At 61.6% G+C, this 22,747-nt stretch overlaps 1 protein-coding gene across 4 annotated transcripts in view; it reads left to right on the top strand.

Annotated features, from left to right (window-relative positions):
* NFIC (nuclear factor I C) overlaps positions 1–22,747 on the top strand; it is a 141,539-nt gene that overhangs the window by 18,441 nt on the left and 100,351 nt on the right. For all 4 annotated transcript variants that reach the window (XM_074978062.1, XM_074978064.1, XM_074978063.1 and 1 more), the window contains exon 2: positions 21,335–21,866. In XM_074978062.1, the coding sequence (XP_074834163.1) occupies positions 21,335–21,866 (532 nt within the window). The remainder of the gene's footprint in view (positions 1–21,334; positions 21,867–22,747) is intronic.

The following is a 22,747-nucleotide window of genomic DNA, read 5'->3' on the forward strand; positions in this document are numbered from 1 at the left end:
ATTGCACCCAAATCCCTTGCACAGTCTGGCTCTGAGCCTTGCAGAAAGTCAGTGGCTCCTAAGGCCATTTAGGTGCTTTTGGAAGTGTTGCCCAAGTGGCTGCGGGTCCTTTAAGGACTTTGTGTAACAAGGTGGGGATGTGTTTTGGAGGAGGCCTTGTTGATGAGGGTTCTAAAAATAGGCTCATACTGGGATCTTAATGGGACTTTGTGGGAAACCTGGAAACATTTCCTCATCTCTGTAAATGCACCCAGATGCATTAGCAGCGACTGCAGCGCATCCTGAGGTACCACCGGAGGAAGCAGGGCCAGGTTTCAATTTCTCCCCTGGTTGCGGCAGCAAAGCGGCTCAGAAATGGGCCGCCACCTCCAGTCCCCCAGTCAGCCCTGCAGCTGCCTCCTGGGCTCTGCCCAGTGCCGTGGCTGCGGGGGACACCGGGACCGAAACTCTCTTCCTGCTTCCACCGGTGGTTGGTGCAGCCTCAGGGCTCATTCACGCTCCGCGGGAGCCGCCATGGAGGTGGCCTTTTGGCTAGGAGAGGAAGAGGCGCTGCAGAGTTCCTGTGTGCTGGGGGGTGGCCTAGGGCACTGCCCTGCCCACAGCTGTCCCTCGTGCTGTGAGAGCCGCTCCCCAGGGAGAGCGAGGCCCCTCCCAGAGCCCGCGGAGCCGGGCATGCTGCGGTGGTCGCCAGTGTGGCTGATGGAGGTTGGCCTGCAGCCCCCGCTCACCACTGCCTGGCTTCACAGCCCGGCCCCAGCCCGCCCAAGCCATGGAGGCGCCAGCCGCTGGGCAAGGCCCCGCTCGAGCCCCAGAGCGCCCCAAGCTGTGGGTCTTGGGCGCATTCTTCCGGCAGCTGCCGCAGAAGCAGGGTCGTGGCGGGGCTGTTCCCTGGGCTGGAGCCACACTGCAGCATCGCAGCTTGACCCCAAGGCTGGGAAGCCAGCAGGCGCTCAGCACAGCAGCGCCCCACTGGGGGTGGCCCAAGCGAGGACAAGGCCCCAGTGGAGCGCCAGGACAGGTGCAGGGTGCTGCGGGTGGGGCTCATGCTGGAAAGGGGCAGGCAGGGAGGGGGCGGAAGAGGCTGGCTGCCCTGCCGCAGAGCCATTCAGTGTGGGGACGGGGTCCTGTACCTCACCCCTCCCCACACCCACCCACACCCACACCCATACCCACTAACACACCCACACACACCCATACCCACTCACCGACACCCACCCACCTCCCCACACCCACTCACCGACACCCACCCACCTCCCCACACCCACACCCACTCACCGACACCCACCCACCTGCCCACACCCACACCTGCCCACACACCCATACCCACTCACCCACACCCACAGCACACCTCCCACTCCCACGTCCACACACCAATCCTGTACCCCGTCACTCTCCAACCGCACACACCCCTGTACACACCTACCTTGTACCCCATCACTCCCCACACCCACCCTACACCCCACCTCGCCCACCTCCACATTGGACCAAGAACATCCCACTATCTAACTGCTTTGTGCCCCCCACACCCCTCTGGGCTGGGGCTGCCCTCGCACCTCCCTGCGCGGTGCCATGCGGGGCTCAGGCTGTGAGCAGCACTGCCCTATCTTATCGCTGACCTAGAGAGGGTGTGATAAGGGCCCTGCAGCCTGGGCCGAGCAGATAACGCGCCAGCCCGACACTTTCCAAGTTTTCCAGCCGCCCTTCTGCCCCGAGCTCCGCTTTGCTGCCACCAGATCCACCTGCCTCCCTCGCCCGGAGGTGCCTGGTGCGGCCGCCGCCTCCACCCTGGGCCTGCACAGGTGCAGAAAGCGCCCGAGAGCGGGGCTCTGGGGTCAAGTGCCGGGTGCCACTCCAGGGTGTGGGGCTGTGGCCAGGCGGGTCCCACACCACTCCAGGGTGGGGCAGACCGGCCCCATTGCCCCGCTGAGAGCGCGCACCATGCCAGGCCTCCCGGGGAGGTGGTGGGGTCCCCGCTGCTGCGCTCTCCACCGCTGAACCGGGGCTGCTCCCCAGCGCTCTGACTTGCAGCTCCTGCCTGGCCCCAGCCTGGCCTGGTGGTCTCCCTCCCTCCCTCCCTTCCTGTGGGCTGGGCCAGGCCGGGCCAGGCTGAGCTGAGCACTGAGCTGGCCCCTGGTGCTGTCCTGCGGGTGGCACTGGCGGGGACCGAGCCCGGATCGCCCCGGTTGCTCCTCAGCCCTCCAGGGCCCTGTGACCAAGCGCAACTGCTCCCCGCTGGCTGGAGCTGGGCGCTGGGAGCTGGGTCCCGTTTGGGGGGCTGCGCCCAGCTGTGTGTCTGGGAGCCAGGCCCCACCCGCCGGATCGGGCCCCTGGTGCCCCTTGCACCTCTCACCCTCCTCGGGGCAGCCTGCGGCGTGGGGCGCAGAACACTCGCTCCTTCCCTGGGGCGTCCCCTCTGGAAGTCCCGGCTCAGAGCCCTGGGACAGAGTGGATCCCATGGGCGCTGTGCGAACGCCCGCCTCCAGCCGAGCCCTCAGCCAGCCAGGACCTCAGCTGCTCTGCTACCCGGCCCCGCTCCCCAGCCAGGCACCGGGCACAGCCCCAAAGGGGAGACCTGGGGTGTCTGGACAGAGCCCTGAGCTTCCCCGCCTGGCTGGGATGTTAATTGCTCCTCAGTCTGCCCTGTGGTCAGGGCCCTGGGAAAGCCCTGCAGCTGGGCCTTGCCAACGGGGCTCCACCACCCCTCTCACTGGTTTCCGAGGGTGCAGCCAGCCCTGGCTGGCCTCCATTAGAGGGAGAGGGGCACGGGGGGTGGGCCAGGGGAGCCCTGGTTCTGTGCTTGTAGGAACCTGCTCGGTGGCTAGCAACTAAGCTCGGTCCTTGGTTCTGCCACTGATGTGACCTGTGGCCATGGGCATGTCACTCGTCTTTGCTTGCTGGTTGTTTGCTTGATGAAACCATGGGCTATTCAGAGCAGGGTCTGTCCCCCTGGCTGTGGGTGCTGTGCCCAGTGAACAAAGTAGTAACACCCATTTCAGTGATGGTGGGGTGGCAAGAGGTTAACACAGACTTGAAACGCATTTACTCCGTGAGCCTGGGGAGGTCATGCTCCTGGTCTGCGCCTCAGTTTCCCAAACAGGCATCCTACTGCTGAGTGAGAGAAGTTTGCCAAGTGCTGCCCCTCTGGCTGCACTGGTGATCAGTGGGGCTGTGAGAGCATGTGTGTGTGTGCAGGAGCCAGCTGTGGGGCCTCTGGGGCAGGCCTGGGTTATGTTAGTAGGTTTTATGTCCTGTTGGAGTTTGTATTTTCCAATTTTTCTCTATATCTTTAAAAAAAGTGTAAGCCACTTTGAATATTTTAAACAGACAGGTGGGGTACAAATATTTTAAATAAATAAATAAATAAATAGATGCGGGGCTGACCCAGGCCTTTATGGGGATGGAGCCTGCTCCACTCAGTTAGCACACACACGAGTGAACCGGGTGGCTCCTCTGGTTTCTGAGACCTCCATGGATTTGTGGCTCTGACTGGAGCAATGGGGCTGCCAGAGGGTTGTGTTACCAGTGCTGGGAGAACCTGGCAGTGATCTGATATGGGCAGATAGGGACCTTCAGGATCTGAGTTTTGAAGCTGGGCTCTGAATCAGATCCTTCCTCACCATTCAGATCCAGAGGTTTGGGTTGTCCAGGTGTCGAGATGGGCCTAGCTGCCCAGCATTGCTCTGGGGCAAGACCAAACCCCGCCAAGGTTCTGAAGTGGCTACATTTTAGTCCAAGCCTCTGCCTTGGAGCATTTCATAACCAACATATAATTGTTTTGTTTCGGTAGCCTCCGGTGGTGGGACTGTAACAGCCCCATCTAGTGGAGGTGTGATTGCATAAAAACATGTTTGACCCCTGCAGGCTCCTTGCCCTCACCAGCCTGCATCTTTAAATGTCTTTCAGAAGGTCAGCATGATACTAGGCCCAAGCTCACCCTGTATGTCTCTGTGAACCCAGGTCTAACCCCAGCTCTGCCACTGCCTGACTTTGTATCCATGGGCAACTCACTTAATGATGCTGTGAAACAGGGATATTGTGTTGATACCTGCTCACTGTGGTGAATGGCTTCGAGACTGTGAGATGAAAAGAACTATGTAAGGCCCTCTGCAGACAACCTAAGCAATGTGGCTGGACCGCAACTGTTTGTAGCAGGGAACAAAGGTGTGCAAGCCTCCATGCCAACCTTTGTGAACGTGTCTGCTCCCTGCCGTTTGCTCCAGGTAAAACTCTCTCATGTGGACAAACCCCCGCAAAGCACTGTTGTTACTTGTGAAAAGTTCCCCGTGATTCTCCTCTGGCTGATCCAAAACCCCAGGTCCCCAAAGCTTTTGATGTCTCTAGAACTTTTCAGAAAGGCTGTGTTTCCACCCCTGGCAGCCCAAGCCCGTGAGAGAGCCCTTCAGATCAGGAGAGTAACTTAAAAATCGGCAGCTGTTTTTAAAAATAATCCAACTGGGGTTCTTTTTATTGGCTTTTTAGCCTTTATATCACCCAGAGGCTCCTCTTTTCAGCTTTTCTCTTTAACCAGAAGGGGTAAAAAGCTGAGAATCACAGGCTTCCGGGAGCTGAGGCTTTAATGAAAACAGACAGCTGTGAGAGTTAGGAGAATGTGGTGAGAGTTATCAGTGCTGCCAATGGAGTTTACAGCTCCTCCAACAAGAACATTGGCGCCTCCAGGCTGAAGGGCTTAGACAGCAGAAAGCCCGTGCCACTTCAGTTCAAATTCCCAGCTGGCAATGCAGTGCCATGTGGCATGCTGTGAGATCTGTAGCCACACAGGGGTATTACTGTCTGCAGGCGGCAGGTTTAAGTGTCCAGGAGGCGGCTGTTGGCAGAGGTTGGCTGTCATTTTGTGCGGCCAAGTGCATACAGCGTGGTACAAAACACACGCTGTGCTCCCTTTCTCGGAGGGACTTTACTTTGGTCTTTCTTGATTTAGACCCTGCCCTGCTTATCAGGATATGTAAAGAAGCCAGCCCACGTTTTTTGTTTGGACAGAAATAACAAAATGAGAGAAGAAAAATAAAATCTAAAGACACAGTGCAAGAGCCCCAAGTGCTGTGTAACACATTGCACCCCCCGTGCCTCAGTTTCCCAGTCTGATACTTCCTTGTAAGGATTTTAATGGGAAGTGCTAGACGTGTGCTGAGTATTCTTTGAAAAAGAGCTGAGTGAAGCCAAGTGACTGAAACCTTCCTGGGGGTGACAGTAACCCCTTCCGTCTGGGGATTAACCAGCCTTCATGTACTAACCCAGTCTACAGATGAGGAAACTGAGGCACAGAACAGCCGTTAGCCCAGGGTCACCAGCAACACTGGGAACAGAGCTCAGCACTCTTATTCCCCAGCCTGTCCTCCTACCACTAGGCTGTGCTTCCTCTGCTGAAGGGAGCTAAGCCCTTGAGTCTGCCTGACGCTATGTGCACAGGTGTCCTCTCGGCTCCCAGCCAGGCTGCTGGAGCGCATGTGGCTGCGTCACGGGGACGTGCTGAGCCGCTGCAGATCTTCCGTGTCCCAGGGACTCGGCAGCTTTGCGCCTTGCCGGGGCCGTGAACTTTTCACCTCCGGCTGTAGGGACAGGAAGGCTGTCGGCCTGCGCCAGCCAATCCCCTCGCCATGCTGCCAGCGCCCCTGCAAAAGGCCTTGGTTATTTTTAACCAGTGACAGGCTCCTTCTGCCCGCCCTGCCATTCCAGTGCTGAGCCCACACCACACAAGGCGGGAGAGCAGAGAATTCACAGCCTGCCCTGGCTCTCGGCCTCGGCCTGGGGGATGGAGCTGGGCTGTGGGGTGTCCATGCATGTGGCTGGCCTGTGGGGTTAGAAAGCTGCAGGGTGGGTGTCGGGGTGGGAGCTGGAGCCTCCCCAGCTGCTGGGGGTGTCCCCAGTCCCACGGGTGCACTTTGCCCCCAGGCTGCCCAGGAAAGCCCAAAACTGCATCGTAGCTGTGGCCCCGGAGCCAGCTGAACTGGGGGGGTGCAGCTCCTGGCCTGGGGGCTGTGTGTGTTGTGGGGTGGCCGTGTGGTTCTTGGGCCAGGGGCTGTGTGTGTTGGGGGGCGGCCGTGTGGCTCCTGGGCCGGGGGCTGTGTGTGTCGGGGGGGTTGTGCGACTCCTGGGCTGGGGGCTGTGTGTGTCTCAGGGGTTGTGCGACTCTTGTGTTGGGGCTTGTGTGTCGGGGGGAAGCCGTGTGGCTCCTGGGCTGGGGGTTGTGTGTGTCGGGGGGCGGCTGTGCGGCTCCCGGGCTGGAGGCTGTGTGTGGCGGAGGGTTGTGCAGTTCCCGGGCTGGGGGCTGTGTGAGTTGGGGGGGTTGCGCAACTCCTGGGCCGGGGGCTGTGTGTGTCGGGGGGGTTGCACAACTCCTGTGCTGGGGGCTGTGTGTGTTGCAGGGCAGCCGTGCGACTGCTGGGCTGGGGGCTGTGTGTGTCAGGGGGGTTGTGTGACTCTTGTGCCGGGGGTTGTGTGTGTCGGGGGGAGGCCATGCGGCTCCTGGCCTGCTGAGTGTGTTGTGGGGGTTGCGCAACTCCTGTGCTGGGGGCTGTGTGTGTCGGGGGCCAGCCGTGTGACTCCCGGGCTGGAGGCTGTGTGTGGCGGAGGGTTGTGCAGTTCCCGGGCTGGGGGCTGTGTGAGTTGGGGGGGTTGCGCAACTCCTGGGCCGGGGGCTGTGTGTGTCGGGGGGGTTGCACAACTCCTGTGCTGGGGGCTGTGTGTGTTGCGGGGCAGCCGTGCGACTGCTGGGCTGGGGGCTGTGTGTGTCAGGGGGGTTGTGTGACTCTTGTGCCGGGGGTTGTGTGTGTCGGGGGGAGGCCATGCGGCTCCTGGCCTGCTGAGTGTGTTGTGGGGGTTGCGCAACTCCTGTGCTGGGGGCTGTGTGTGTCGGGGGCCAGCCGTGTGACTCCCGGGCTGGAGGCTGTGTGTGGCGGAGGGTTGTGCAGTTCCCGGGCTGGGGGCTGTGTGAGTTGGGGGGGTTGCGCAACTCCTGGGCCGGGGGCTGTGTGTGTCGGGGGGGTTGCACAACTCCTGTGCTGGGGGCTGTGTGTGTTGCGGGGCAGCCGTGCGACTGCTGGGCTGGGGGCTGTGTGTGTCAGGGGGGTTGTGTGACTCTTGTGCCGGGGGTTGTGTGTGTCGGGGGGAGGCCATGCGGCTCCTGGCCTGCTGAGTGTGTTGTGGGGGTTGCGCAACTCCTGTGCTGGGGGCTGTGTGTGTCGGGGGCCAGCCGTGTGACTCCTGGGCTGGGGGTTGTGTGTGTTGGGGGGTGGCCGTGCAGCTCCTGGGCTGGGGACTGTGTGTTTTGGGGGGGTTGTGCGACTCCTGGGCTGAGGCTTGTGTGTGTCGGGGGGCGGCCGTGCGGCTCCTGGGCTGGGGGCTGTGTGTTTTGGGGGGGTTGTGCGACTCCTGGGCTGAGGCTTGTGTGTGTCGGGGGGCGGCCGTGCGACTCCTGGGCTGGGGGCAGTGCTTGGGGGCGGCCATTGGCTGGCTGGGTGGGTCTGATGGAGCTGGTGACCCTCTTCCAGGCTGTGTGTTATGGAAGGTGCTGTCTGTTTGTGGGGACAGTCCACCTGTTCTTAGGGCAGGGGGCACCTCTCACTGTGCGGGACTGTGGGCTTGGGGGGTTGCACAGACCTCTGACTGGCCCTGCTGCTCCCCCAGAGAGGGCACAGGGGTCCCCACTCTCTGGTTTGAGGGATTAGAATCCCTCCACCACTGGGGACACTGCCCCCCAATTGCAGCGTCTGCCTGGTCCCCTCGCCGTGCTATGGGTAGATAAGTCCTTGCACTGCCAGGCCTGCCCCCGGGAGCCCTGTGTGTCCGGCTGGCCGTCCACTTCCTTGGGCATTCCCATGTCAGCCTCCCCCGAGAGGCACCCCCCAGCTGGAACGAGACGTGATTGTCCCCAAGGGGGGAGCTCACTGCAGCTGGGCTGATCCCATTGCTCCCCTGTGGGGCCCAGGGATCGGCCACTCTCCCACTCACCTCCCCCCATACCCACCCTGCCATCCCGTCCGTCAGTCCAGCCAGCCAGCCACCTGGATTAAGTTAGACAAGAGCAGGAAGTCCCACTGGGGCCCAGAGATTCCCTAGGCAAAAAGATGTGCCACAGATGGGGACTGTCACTTGGGTGGGGGGACAAGGGGAGACCTCAGAGTAACCAATGTGGGGAGCTCCCTGCCCAGGAAACCTTTGAGCTCAAGAATTTAGCAAGAGTCCCCAGGGACTGGGCATTTCTAAAGCGAATGGGATGTCCCAGGGAGTGGACCTCCTAGGTCAGGGCTTAAAACAATCTCTGCTGGGCTCTGGTGCCAATGTCAGAGCCAAGTGGGCTGGCCCCAGTGCCCAGCAGCCCCCAGAGGAGAAGTGGGGTTGGCACTGGATGGCCTGGGGGCATCTGGGCCTTTGGGGGAACTTTGTGCAGCTTTCCACAGCTTCTGTTCTTGATCTAAGCCAGGAGCGAGGCGGGGGCTGGGGGAGATCGGGGCTGAAACTCGGGGCCTGGGACTTGCTGTGGCTTCCCTAAGGTGCTGCTTGCTGTGGGAAAGGGCAGGGCTGCCCCACCCCAATCACAGACTATTAGGGCAGGAGGAGGTCTTAGGAGATTCTTGTCCAACCCCTGCTCAAAGCAGGATCAACCCCAACTACATCATCCCAGTTGAGGCTTTGTCCAACCAGGCCTTAAAAACCACTAGGGATGGAGATTCCACCACCTCTCTGGGTAACACATTCCAGTGCTTCACCACCTCCTGGGGAAATAGTTTTCCCTAATATCCAACCTGCACCTCTCCCTCTGTAACGTCAGCCCATTGCTCCTTGTTCGGCCATCTGTCGCCACTGAGAGCAGCCTCTCTCCAGCCTCCTTAGAGCCCCCCTGCAGGAAGTTGAAGGCTGCTATCAAATCACTCTTCAATCTTCTCTTCTGTAGACTAAATAAGCCCAAGTCCCTCAGCCTCTCCTCGTAGGTCATGTGCTCCAGCCTCTGAATCATTTTCATTGCCCTCCGCTGAACCTTCTCCAATGCGTCCACATCCTTTTTATAGTGGGTGGCCCAGAACTGGACACAGTACTCCAGATGTGGTCTTACTGGTGCTGAATAGAGGGGAACAATAACCTCTAGATCTGCTGGAAATGCTCCTCCTAATGCACCTCAATATGTCATTAGCCTTCTTGGCTACCAGGACACACTGTTGACTTATGTCCAGCCTCTCATCCACGGTAATCCCCAGGTCCTTTTCTGCTGCACGGCTACTTAGCCAGTCAGTCCCCAGCCTGTAACAATGTTTGGGATTCTTCTGTCCCAGACACAGGACTCTGCACTTGTCCTTGTTGAACCTCATCAGATTTCATTTGGCCCAATCCTCCAATTTATCCAGGTCACTCTGGATCCTATCCCTACCCTCCAGCCTGTTCCTCCGCTTAGTGTCATCCGCACACTTGGTGAGGGCGCAATCCATTCCCTCATCCAGGCCATTCATAAAGATGGTGAACAAAACTGGCCCCAGGACTGACTCTTGGAGGACTCTGCTTGATACTGGCTGCCAGTCAGATATCAGGCTGTTGATCACAACCCACCGAGCCAGAGGACCTAGCCAGCTTTCTATCCACGTTACAGTCCATTCATCTAGACCAGGCTTCTTAATAATTTGCTGGCAAGAATACCGTGGGAGACCTTATCAGAGGCTTTCCTAAAATCCAGGTGTATCACACCCACCAGTTTGCCCACATTCATGCAGCCAGTTCCCTCATCACAGAAGGCCATCGGCTGGTCAGGCATGACTTGTCCTTGGAGAATCCAGGCCTCTTTGGTGAAGGAAATCCGTAAGCTGCATCCCCGCTTCTCACTGGCTGCAGTGATCACCGCGGTTCAGGCCCACAAAGAAACCCAGTGAATTCCTGCCTGACTCTTCTGGGAGGGCTCCGTTTCTCCATGCCCCAATGCAGCCTCTCGCTCCTGCTCTGAACAACTCCAGTCTCAGGTGAAGGGGAAGTGACAACAAACAAGAATAAGAGAAACACCCTACACACACACACACACACACACACAGAGCACATCCAGTGCAAAGAAGCATCTGGCTGCACTGTGAGTTTCTCTTGCTTTCGCAATCCGGGGAGCTAGGCCTCTGATACAACCTGCTGTTGGTTCTGTCTGATCTGGACTCAGAGAAGAGCCCTCTCCTGCCTCCATCTCTGGGTATGTATCTGCTGCAGTCAATTCGCTGGCTGGCTCCCTAACCATTAGGTCATCTTTCCCCTCCTGTCCCTGCTGTATGGCAGCTCAGCCGGCTCCTCGCTGCCTTCGGGAGCCCTGGCACTGACCCAGCCAATGGTCACAGCAGCAGAGAGCCAAACCTCCAAGGAAGGGGTGGCCTTGCAGCCCTGAGACGCCTTGTCACAGCCACCTCCTGACGGTGTCCATGGACCAGCACCTCTGGAGAAGTTACCAGCCCCTGAGCTGGCCAACCATGTGTCCTCTGGAACACTTTGGGCCCTGAGGGATGCTGCTCCTTCACCCTCTGGGTGGCTCTTCCCAGCCCTGTTCTCCTGTTCTCTCACCTCCGTCTGTCCATCCGTCCATCCGTCCGTCTGCCCCACAGGGGTGGGCAGCCCTCAGGCCTCCAGCTGCCCATCTGTCTCCGCCGCTTCCCCACGGCAGGCCGGTTTGGACGCTGTCCCTGTGCCCTCTGCGCAGAGACTGCTCAGGAGAGGGTCTGTCAGGACAGGAGAATCCCAGGTTGTTCCTCACTCATCGTGCCCCAGCCGTGGCCATCACGGTGCTGGGTCTGCGCTGCGTCTTGGCTCCTGCACGTCCTCCTAGGGTAGGGACCCACCCGCGTCCCTGGGGCTCTCGGCAGCCAGAGGGCTCTTTCAGCCCTTCATTTCCAGGCTTCCCACTGCCACCCCCTCACAGGCCAGCCATAGCAGCTAGCGAGCCGCCGGCCAGCCAGGCCAGGAGCCCACCTGTGAGCTGCCTGGGCCAGCGGTGCCTCAGGGCACTGCCTGCAAAGGTGGGAGGGGACCTGCGTAGTCCCAGAGCAGCACTGATAGGCCTCGCCCCTCCTGTGTGGGGCAGACTGCAGAACCCCCACCCCATGTACCCTGCACTGTTTGGCCCTTGGCACGGGGCCAGGGACCGGCCTTGCACACGCTGGGATTGGATGGGAAATTGCTTGGAGGAGGCAATGTGCTGTCCTAGCACCTAGCGCCGTGGGGCTGGGCCTGTGTTCTGTGTCTGTGCAGCACCCAGCGCCGTGGGGCTGGGCCTGTGTTCTGTGTCTGTGCAGCACCCAGCGCCGTGGGGCTGGACCTGTGTTCTGTGTCTGTGCAGCACCCAGCGCCGTGGGGCTGGGCCTGTGTTCTGTGTCCGTGCAGCACCTAGCGCCGTGGGGCTGGGCCTGTGTTCTGTGTCTGTGCAGCACCCAGCGCCGTGGGGCTGAGCCTGTGTTCTGTGTCTGTGCAGCACCCAGCGCCGTGGGGCTGGGCCTGTGTTCTGTGTCTGTGCAGCACCCAGCGCCGTGGGGCTGGGCCTGTGTTCTGTGTCTGTGCAGCACCTAGTGCCGTGGGGCTGGGCCTGTGTTCTGTGTCTGTGCAGCACCCAGCGCCGTGGGGCTGGGCCTGTGTTCTGTGTCTGTGCAGCACCCAGCACCGTGGGGCTGGGCCTGTGTTCTGTGTCTGTGCAGCACCCAGCGCCGTGGGGCTGGGCCTGTGTTCTGTGTCCGTGCAGCACCCAGCGCCGTGGGGCTGGGCCTGTGTTCTGTGTCCGTGCAGCACCCAGCGCCGTGGGGCTGGGCCTGTGTTCTGTGTCCGTGCAGCACCCAGCGCCATGGGGCTGGGCCTGTGTTCTGTGTCCGTGCAGCACCGAGCACCATGGGGCTGGGCCTGTGTTCTGTGTCCGTGCAGCACCGAGCACCATGGGGCTGGGCCTGTGTTCTGTGTCCGTGCAGCACCGAGCACCGTGGGGCTGGGCCTGTGTTCTGTGTCTGTGCAGCACCTAGCGCCGTGGGGCTGGGCCTGTGTTCTGTGTCTGTGCAGCACCTAGCGCCGTGGGGCTGGGCCTGTGTTCTGTGTCTGTGCAGCACCCAGCGCCGTGGGGCTGGGCCTGTGTTCTGTGTCCGTGCAGCACCCAGCGCCGTGGGGCTGGGCCTGTGTTCTGTGTCTGTGCAGCACCCAGCGCCGTGGGGCTGGACCTGTGTTCTGTGTCTGTGCAGCACCCAGCGCCGTGGGGCTGGGCCTGTGTTCTGTGTCCGTGCAGCACCGAGCACCGTGGGGCTGGGCCTGTGTTCTGTGTCTGTGCAGCACCGAGCACCGTGGGGCTGGGCCTGTGTTCTGTGTCTGTGCAGCACCCAGCGCCGTGGGGCTGGGCCTGTGTTCTGTGTCCGTGCAGCACCTAGTGCCGTGGGGCTGGGCCTGGGGGCGGCTGGGTTTGTTCTGTGTCTATGAGGACCCTAGAAGGTGGGGTCTGGGCTGGGTCCAGGCAGGAACCGTGATTGCTCAGTGTCTGTGCAGCACCTAGCACGGTGGAGCTGAGTCGGGGCCGGGGCTCTGTTTGTTCCCTGTCTGTGCAGTGCCTGGGGCTCTAGGGCTGGGCAGGACCAGGGCAGGGGCTGTGTTTGTTCTCTGTCTGTGCAGTTCCTAGAGCCAGGGGCTGCTGGGTACTACCACAGTCCAAACCACTGGCACTAACTAATCATCTGCCCCTCACTTCTATTGAGTAGGAGCCTGTCTGAGACGCTCTGGGATCGGGAACTGCCACAGACCCCTGGGGACTGGGCCCTGCATGACTCTGGGGAAGGGGCGGCGGATCAGACCCAGGGATACTGCAAAGCTGCTGGTCAGCTGTGGCTGACTCTGCCTGGGGGTCTGGGAGTCGTGACAGCTGTAGCTGCTGGCTGGGCTGTGGCTGGTGCCTGCTAGCAGCCGGGGGCGTGGGCAGCCGTGCCCATGTCTCACACCACCCATGGACCCTGCATTGATGTCAGTCGTGAGACCCCAGCCCTGTCCTCGCAGCCATGCTAGCACCCTGCTGCACGAGCCAGCCTGGGGCGATTGCTTTCCACTCGCTGGGCGGCTCAGCCTGCCTGCACAAAGCACTCCGCATGGCTCGACCTGAGTGACTCTCGTGACCCTGCATGTTCCACCCCAGAGGTGGCTGCAGTTGAGTGTTCCCTGCCTCGCTCTGGTTGGTCAGGGCTGCTCAGGTGTGTTCTGATCACACCCCATGGCCTCCAGCCAGGCCAGGAGGAGGCACAAAGGCACATTTTATGTTGCTCCTCTGTCTGCTTTCTGAGCTGGCTGGGGACTTGGGATTCACTGCCACCCGCTGAGCCTCAGAACAGGTGCTAACTCGGGGTCTGGGTGTGATTCACCCAGCAGAGATCACAGCCCAGAACCAGCAATTCCCAGGCCCTGAGCCTGCAAAGGCTGCCGGCTTATCACCCCAGTACCTGATCCCTGCTCTGCAGGGTCAGATTGCGCTCTGCCCAGGGCCCCTCTCCTGTGCCCAGGGGGTGCTCAGACTCTGGGCCCTGTCTGCAGGGGCTGCGAGTGTGAGGCAGCTGATTGATCCTGCGTGTGCTGAGGCCCAGGCTCACTGCTCTCTAGGCGGGGCCCATGCCTGCAGGCTGTGGGAGCATGAGAGGCCAGGCCCTGAGGGTACCACTCCCCCTGCTCCTCCCCGCCCCCCTGACTCTAGATCCTAGCAGAGCCCCTGGATAGCTCACATTCAGATACCAGCATTTCTGGCCTCTGAAGACCCTGTGGCCTGGTGGTTAGAGCAAAGGTTCCCCTCCGGGAGGCTGCTGCATTCAGTGAGTGCAAGGCCAAAGCTGCTGGGGCTCTGGCATCACCAGGCACACCAGGCTCCCTCCTCCACTCCTAGGGGCACAGCTGCAGCTCCCTTGGCCGGAGGCTGCTCTGCATGGCTACTGGAGAAGCCCCATGGGCTCAGCGCCGTACAGCCCCATAAATGGCGTGTGTCCAGGTATTGGTCGTTTCCCATGCCTGGTGGAATCCTCACACCCCTGGGGGCAGGTGGGTCTCAGATCCCCCCAGAGGGCACAGGGAGACACCAGAGGAGCAGAGCAGAACAGGCCAGGGGTGGAATGCAGGTCTCCCCAGCTCTAGCTCAGCCTGTCCTGCTGTGCCCTACACAGCCAGCGGTCTCAGTTCAAACTTGCCTCACAGACAGTCTGGGACTCACCAGGCCCCATTGGGGATTGGAGGCCTCTCTGCTAGGTCCTTGGCTGGCTACGGGGGGCCTTGTCAGTCTCTCTTCCCTGCAGGCAGCTTCCCGGTCGGGGTGGGGGTGAGGTTGAAATTTCCCAATTGCTGTGCTCCTAACCTTGTCCTGCCAATGGGAAATGACAGCAGAGGAAATCACCCCAGGCCTTCCCCAGCCAGAACCCCAGCCCTGTGCCCTCCCCGACCTGAGCACCAGCCCCTTGCTTTCCCCATCTCAGCACTCCCTCAGCCCCAGGCCTGCCCGACTGCACACTCTCCCGCCAGAACTGAGTAGAGATCCTGTGTTCCAGAGTTTCAGGTTCTTTCTGCCCCCGGGACAGCAGCGCCTGGGGGCCAGGCTGTTCATCTGCGGCCAGAAATCTGTGCTGGCGTGAGCTAGGCTGTGGTGGCAGTTGAACCTCACGCCATCGGGAGAACTTTGCTTTGGGCAGTGCAGGCCAGTGGGCCCAGCCAGGAGTCAGGAGCGCCTGAGTTCTAGACCAGGCTCTGCAACTGACTCAGGGCATGTCCTTGTGTGATGCCCTTTGCTGTGGATTCTCCATGTGTAACTCCCTGCCCTAGCAGGACAGTGGTGGCTTTGGTCTGCCCGGGCAGGGCTCTGAAATAGCCATCTGGACAGGGCTATGGAAGAGTAAGAAAAAGATGGGCTAATTCTGCTCCCAGTGAAATCAAATGGCAGCTGTGTGAGCAGGATCCGGCCCCATTTTGACAAGAGCAGCGCCTCCCAAGCTGGCGCCTTTCCCCCGATCTCGTGGGCTCTATAAAACGGGCTTGGCCGTGGCCCAAGGACAGGATCTCCTGCCAGACTGCTGGCCGGAAATGCCACGAGAACAGCCTCTCAGTGGTATTTCAGCGCGGCTGTCTCCAAGCCCAGCGCGAGTGCAGCAGCACAAATGAAAAACAACAGAGGAGAAGTTAACCAAACTTCTGCTGAGCCTCAGAGACCGGCCAGTGGGAGTCTGAGACACAGGGGTGTCCAGCTTTTAGCAAAGCCTGGCCTCCCATCCCTGATTGTTTGGCGCTGTACCAAACCACCAGTGCACCATTGCCCTCTACTGGATGTACCTGGAGGTGCTCCATGTGTGCCATATGCCCTATACTGGTGTCTGATACCCCAGATCGTCTCTTTGAGGGGGAGGGCTCCTGGAGCCAGGCGGTGGTGTTTTCTCACCAGCAGCTCGTGCTGTGAGTGTTCAGAGGTAGCGAGAGACAAAGCGATGGTCGGTGGAGCAGGCTGGGCTCGGAGCTGTCTTTCTGCTGGGAGAGGAGGCCAGTAAAGGAACATCTCTTGGGGGTGAATTCAGCATCATCTGGCTCAGAGGTTACAGTCCCAAGGTGGGACCCTGCTGTCTGGGTGCTGACAGAGAGAGCCAGACAGGGCCTGCCCCAAAGAACTTGTGGTCAGGCAGAGATGGGAGAGGAAACTGAGGCACAGAGAGGGCCATGGACCTGCCCAGGCTTTTCCAGCATCAGCAGGCCAGTAGCAGAGCCAGGCATAAACCCACAGGTCCCATCCAATGTTCCCGCTGAATATTTTCCATCCAGGCAGAATAAATTTTGTTGTGTGCACCAGCACCCCTGCAGGTGTACACCACCCATAGGAATACATGCTGCTGGCTGTGGGCAGCTGTGGGCATTCTGCTGAGCAGCACCTGACTCTCTCCTGGCTGGCTGCCTTCCGCTCACCTTTACAGGGGACACACTATCCCCTACCAGTGCCTGTCTTTCTCTCTGTTCTCTTGTGCACCCACTTCCATTCAGCCCCACAGTGCCTCAACCGCCTACTCCTGTCCATCGCTCTGTCCTGCCCACATGTATTTAGATTGTCAGCTCTCTGGGGCAGGGGCTTTTTGTTTGGGGGCCTTGGGGCTCTCATGCTACCAGGCTGTACCTAATAGATCATGTACAGCCCCTAGCACAGTGCCAGCCTGGGCCCTGGCTGGGGATGTGACAAACGAAGGGGATGCAAAGAAAAACAATATCAGAGCTCCACCCTGCCGTGGCTGCTCCCGTGAGGGCCAGATCCTCCCCAGCTGGCCCCGGCGTGCGGGAAAACACGGGAATGGGACGCTTAGCCCTCGGGGAAGTATTTTCCTCTCCTTACGCACTCACCACAGGGACTGCTCCTTACACATTTCAGGGCCTTCCTGCTCACACAGAGCACCCCTCTCTGGAAGGGTGGGAAAGACCTGAGGGTTCTCTCAGGCTCCTTGGCTGAGGAGATTGGGCATGCGCACCCCCCAAGTGTGGCAGGCAGGGCTCCCCCAGTCGCAGTGCCTGCCCATCTGTTTGTGGGCCCCCCAGTCTATATTTACAGCACATGAAGTGGTGCCTTGTTGGGCCTGGCCCGCTGAGGCAGATTAACGAGATGTGGCGTCTTTGTTCAGCGCAGATAATCCGCGAGGGAGGGAAAGTTGTCAGAGGGGCTGATCGGATTTCAGGGGCTGCCCCGGCTTTCAGTCCATCGCTGGTCCTGGCTTAATCCCAGTGTGGAAAGCAGCCTCCGGGGCCTGGGGGCTTTGCTGCCCCAGGGGAACAGCGTGTGGGCAGGGGGTAGCCGGGTGAACTGGGATGCAGCAGAACCTGGAGCGGCGGGCCCTGGGGGAGCCTGGTCTATGCTGGGGACTGGGACAGCCGCCCGCAAGGAGTTCTTCACAGTGAAGAAGGCCAGGGAGATGCCCCAGAGCAGGAGGGGCCAGAACTGGGGCTGGTGTTGGAGCTTCAGGGCCAAGACTTAGGGACCCAGCTGGAGTGGGGAGGCTGCCCCATTGCCCCTCGAGCACAGGAATGCTCTGCCCCACTCTTGAGATTCCCTGGCTAGGCCGCAGCCCTGGGGGAAAGCAGAGACACCAACTCCCAGCCTAGGACGCCCCCGACTCGCTGGGCTGCCCCTTGCTCTGCACTCCCAACCTGCAGCCCTAGCCTGGCCCCCCAGCTGTGCCGCTGCCCCTCACTGCACTGTGCCTGGTGCTGCAGAGGGACACTTGCTGCCCAATGGGTTGCAGGAGCCAGCTGTGGGGCCTCTGGGGCAGGCCTGGGTTATGGTGCACAGATGCCGTCCCTCAGGGTGCAGGAGGTGACTGTAGGCAGGGAGCCCACAAACCTTCAGGATGGAATGGGGCTCCCAGTGTCCAGCCTGCAGACTCAGGGCAGGGCCTTGTCCTCCAGCCTGTGCTCAGCCGCCACCCAACCTCCTCAACCAAGGAGCCTGGGAGCAATTAACCCTTGGGTCCTTCCAACCCTGCCAGAGAAAGGCGCCCTATGTGTGAGCAGGAAGGCCCTCAAGTGTTTAAGGAGCAGTCCCTGTGGTGGGTGTGTAAGGAGAGGTGCCTTGTTCTCAGTGTGCAAGGAGACGTGCCTGTGGTGGGTGTGTAAGGAGTGCCCCTTGTGGTTGTGTAAGAAGCACCATGTGCAGGGTGTGTGAGGAGAGGTGCCAGCAGTGGGTGTGCAAGAACTGTGACAGGCTGGCCGGGGGTGGAGCTGGGGCAGGGAAGCCCCCCCCGGCCCAGGTGGGGGAGTGACCCTGAGCTGGAGAAGGGGTGGCCAGGCAGGTTGGGGGACCTTGGGTGTTTGCGGAATGGGCGGCTGCTGGTTTCAGCTCCTGTCTTGCTCTGCCTCGACCTCCGCCCTGACCGGCTCCCGGATTAGCAGCTGCTGCTGGAACCAGTGGGCAGCCAGGCTACCTGCTCCTGCCACTTGCTCCACCAGGCACTGGGATGGGCACAGAGGGGCAGCACCCAGAGCCCTTGGTCCCCACTGACCGAGTGGCCCTAAGATTTGGCTGTGTGCCCCACCCATCTGCCCCCCCACCCCGACTTGGCTGGGCTGCCCAGCGAGACAGCACCATGCGCCCGGCTGTCTGAGCCAGCAGCCCATCACCACTGAGCTCTGGCAGTGGAGCGGGACTGGGACATCAGGTTGCAGCCACTCGGCACTGCTGTCCTGGGGCACCCTGATCCAGTGGGGGCTTCGTGGGGGAGGGGGAGCAACTGAAACCGAACCTGTAGCAAGGGTGTGGGGGGTGGGTTCGCTGGGTCAAGGTACAAGGGGGTCAGTGCTGGGGTCCCTGAATCTGGGCACTGCAGGGTCGGTATTGGGCTGATTGGAGGATCCCTGGGTCAGGGCACTGCAGGGTTGGTATGGGGCTGGTCAGAGGATCCCTGGGTCAGGGCACTGCAGGGTTGGTATGGGGCTGGTCAGAGGATCCCTGGGTCAGGGCACTGCAGGGTTGGTATGGGGCCGGTCAGAGGATCGCTGGGTCAGGGCACTGCAGGGTTGGTATGGGGCTGGTCGGAGGATCCCTGGGTCAGGGCACTGCAGGGTCAGTATTGGGCTGATTGGAGGATCCCTGGGTCAGGGCACTGCAGGGTTGGTATGGGGCTGGTCAGAGGATCCCTGGGTCAGGGCACTGCAGGGTTGGTATGGGGCTGGTCAGAGGATCGCTGGGTCAGGGCACTGCAGGGTTGGTATGGGGCTGGTCGGAGGATCGCTGGGTCAGGGCACTGCAGGGTTGGTATGGGGCTGGTCAGAGGATCGCTGGGTCAGGGCACTGCAGGGTTGGTATGGGGCTGATCTGGGGGCCCCCAGCCAAGGCATTTCAGGGTCAGGGTCAGGGTGAGCTGGGGGATGGTGAATCTAAGATGGGGATCTGATGAAGCAGGTCTTTGCCCACGAAAGCTCATGCTCCAAAATACCTGTTAGTCTATAGTCTACCTGCCACTGGACTTCTTGTTGTTCTGGGGGTGGGGTATCCCTGGTCTGGAACTAGCAGATTGTGCCATGGGGTCTGTGGGGCCTGCCCCATGCTGAGCTAGCTGGGCTGTGTCCCAGCCCTGGACCATCTCCTTTGCCAGCTCTGATTGGCTGTGTGCATCCCCAGCCCTCTCTCACCAGCCACCCACAAGGCAGCGAGTGCCTGGCACTGTGCAGAATGGCGCTGCCCATGGGCCTCCCCCTGTGCCCAGCGGAGTGTGTGCCCCCACCCGGCGCCCTCAGAGGTGAGGGGCTGACTGGTCTGTGGCCAGCACCGCCGGCTAAAAGACACGGTGGCTGTGTTGGCCTCTTGGCCCAGCTGGGGATCTGAGTCCAGCTGGGCCCCTTCTTTGCTGCACCCCCTGCTTGGGCTGGAGCTGGGGGCTGGGGGGCTGCAGCAGACAGGGAGGTTCTATCCGGCCCTGCTTGGGACGCCCCGTTTCTCATGGTGCCGCTCTCAGCAGAGGCTGTCCGCGATGCCCCGAGAGAAGCTGGGGGCTGGGCAGGCAGCTGGGTCACTTGCCCCAGCACCGGCCAACCCGGGAGGCCGAGGGCGTCAGGAGCAAAGGGTCACCCAGCCCAGCGCAAAGGAAAATACTTCCCCGAGGGCTAAGCAGCCCATTCCCTTGTTTTCCCGCACCCTGGGGCCAGCTGGGAAGGATCCGGCCCTCGCGGGAGCAGCCAGCAGCTCCTGTGCGAGGCAGCTCCTGGTGAACCCCTTGTGGCTGGGGGCGCCAGGCCCGTCCTGATGCAACCTGTCCCCCGGCCGCCCCGGGCCACATTCCCCGCAGCCCATGCCCGGAGGAGCTGGGAGGTCGGGCACAGAGTGTGGCCTCGGGGGCAGCCGAGCTGGGGCCGGGGGCAAACGGCTCGTGAGAGTGTCTCCCCCAGGCTGGGAGGAGGGCCCTGGCCCCCGGTGCTGCAGCATGCTCCCGGTGTGCCCCCGCGGGAGGGGCTCTTCGCTGGGCCAGACTCTGCCCGAGCTGCTGGCCAAGTGGAAAAAGCCCGTCAGCCCGTGACTCACCAGGGTGGGGGGGGCGTTCCCTGGCCGGGGCTGTGATTGGCCCCATGGTTCGGGGGGCACACAGCCTCTGGCAGCCTGAGGCCGGTGGTCTGGGAAAGGGGACGCTGCTCCTGGACCCGGGCCCTGGCCCATGTCCCCGGCCCGTGGGCTCAGTCTGCTGCCCGGGGCCGCTGATCTCAGGCTCCGGGGCGGGCTGGGCTCACGCCTCTGGGCTGCTGGCCTGTGTGCAGCCCCCCAGCTCTGTCCGGCTGGGCAGAGAACACGGCGATCCCAGCCTGGCACTGGGCCCTGGTGTCATCAGAGGGAGCTGTGCACCTAGTGCGGCCTCGGGGAAACCTGAGCCTGGATTTCTGGGCTGGGCAGGAGGGCAGGGGAGCAGTCCGGTTACAGCAGCAGCAGCAGCAAACCAGGCAGCGACCCCTGTCCTGCCCCGAGGCTGTTCGCTCCCTTACACTTGGAGTCAGAGTCTCCCCCAGGCTCTTCTCACCCCGACCCCCCAGGCCCATGGTCATGGGAATTTGAGTGCCTCCAGAGGAGCCAGGGGGACCCCCAGCCCCACAGGGGAGCAGCCCAGAGGTGCAGGGAGGCACAGGAGCTCCCAGCTGGGCAGCAAAGGGTCTGAACTCCTAGCAGGGGAGCCCACCACCTTCTCCAGGCAAGGCCCAGCCAGGGCTGGCTGAGCTTCTCCATTGCACAGGGAAGAGGATGACCTTGCAATCATCTACCTTATCAAACAGCTGCAGCAAAATTCCCTGCATGAGGGAGGGGGGAACATCCCCAGTGCACCAATTCCGCGTCTTCTCCCAGCCCCCGGGAGCCTCTGCCCCTGCGCTAGCCTGGCCCTGATCGGACACTCCCATGGCGGGGGTGGAGCTCAGGATTCCCCAGGTCTATCCACTAGCCCCCACTCTCCTCCCATTGCTGGAAGCAGAACCCAGGCATCCTGGCTCCCAGTGCTGGGGAGAGAACTCAGGAGTCCTGGCTCCCAGCCTGCCCTGCCCTAACCACTAGACACCACTCCCCTCACGTCCAGCACTCCTGAGGCCCTGGTCCATGGTGGAGACCAGTACTTAGTGTGGTAAGGGGCTGGAGCCAGGACACCTGGGTTCTGTTCCAGTTCTGTCAGAGAACCCAGGTGTCCTGTTTCCCCATCCCCCCACTTTAGTAGCTGGAGTCCCCTCCTTTCCCATGGCTGGGAAGATAACCCAGGAGTCCTGAGTGCCCCCAGCCATACCCCACTGAGCAGGGGCTCTGCAGAATCCCCCGGCGCAGCCTAGGCCCCGCCCCGTCATCCGTGCATCTGTCTGACGGTGGCCCCGTCTGCTTGCTCCACAGGATGAGTTCCACCCGTTCATCGAGGCACTGCTGCCCCACGTCCGGGCCTTCGCCTACACCTGGTTCAACCTGCAGGCCCGCAAGCGCAAGTACTTCAAGAAGCACGAGAAGAGGATGACGAAGGACGAGGAGCGGGCAGTGAAGGACGAACTGCTGAGCGAGAAGCCCGAGGTGAAGCAGAAGTGGGCGTCCCGGCTGCTGGCCAAGCTGCGCAAGGACATCCGGCCCGAGTGCCGGGAGGACTTCGTGCTGTCCATCACGGGCAAGAAGCCCCCATGCTGTGTCCTCTCCAACCCTGACCAGAAGGGCAAGATGCGACGCATCGACTGCCTGCGCCAGGCGGACAAGGTGTGGCGCCTGGACCTGGTCATGGTCATCCTCTTCAAGGGCATCCCTCTGGAGAGCACAGACGGGGAGAGGCTGGTCAAGGCCGCCCAGTGCACCAACCCCGTCCTGTGCGTCCAGCCCCACCACATCAGCGTCTCTGTCAAGGAGCTCGACCTCTACCTGGCCTACTTCGTCCGCGAGAGAGGTGGGTGCCCGGCGGAGGCGTGGGGGTGGGGACTGGGGGCTCCCAGGGTCCAGCCCCAGGGCACTGGAGTCCAGCCCAGGCACTGAGCTCTCTGCAGGCTTGTCCCTGCGCCCCTTCTATTGAGCATGTAAATCCGCGGCCGAGGCGTCCCTGGCTGGCTGAGCCCTTCCCAGCAGGCAGGACTCCTGCTGGTGAGGCCCTGCAGAGGAACCTAGGAGCCAGCTTGCCCCCAATTGTCTTCCTGGCAGACAGGTGCCCCTGCCAGCCCTCCCCACTCCCCGAGTGCAGTACAGCCCCCACTGCCCCGATCCCCACTTTGCAGAACTACCGGCCTGCCTGGGCTACCTCTTGCCCCTGGGGATGGGTCCTGGCTGCCAGGGGCATGGGGTTGTCCTTGAGGAGTTGACAGAGGCAGCTGCATGCCAGTGAGGGTGGCTGTGTGCAGTATGGGGGGCCCTTGAGAAGACTTGTGGGATCTAGGTACTGGCACCAGGTGCTCTCTGCCAGCAGCAGGGGTTTGTTCTCACGAAGAGCTGTGGGGTGCTTTGGAGAGTAGGCAGGTGGCCTGGGCAGTGCAGAGACAGCCTCTTCCCAGCACATCTCTGGGGGGCCAGATGCTGGGGGGTGGGGTCTAGCAATGCCAGGCACGGCCCTGTCACCAGCCAGGCTTGGGGGCTCTCACCCTGCATCTGTAGCAGCTCCCGGCCTTGGCAGGACTGGACTCAGCTGCAAGAAGTGCCCCGAAGGGTGGGTGCTGAGCCAGGCAGCTCTCGTGGCACAATGGGGTGAGGGCAGGCAGAGGGGCTGCGTGGCTGGAGCCAGGGCAAGAATCAGGCACGGCTGGGAATGTGGGTGAGCAGGTGGAATGCCAGGGGAACATC

Source organism: Carettochelys insculpta, chromosome 27 (genome assembly GCF_033958435.1).
Source record: "Carettochelys insculpta isolate YL-2023 chromosome 27, ASM3395843v1, whole genome shotgun sequence".
Classification (NCBI taxonomy): Eukaryota; Metazoa; Chordata; order Testudines; family Carettochelyidae; genus Carettochelys; species Carettochelys insculpta.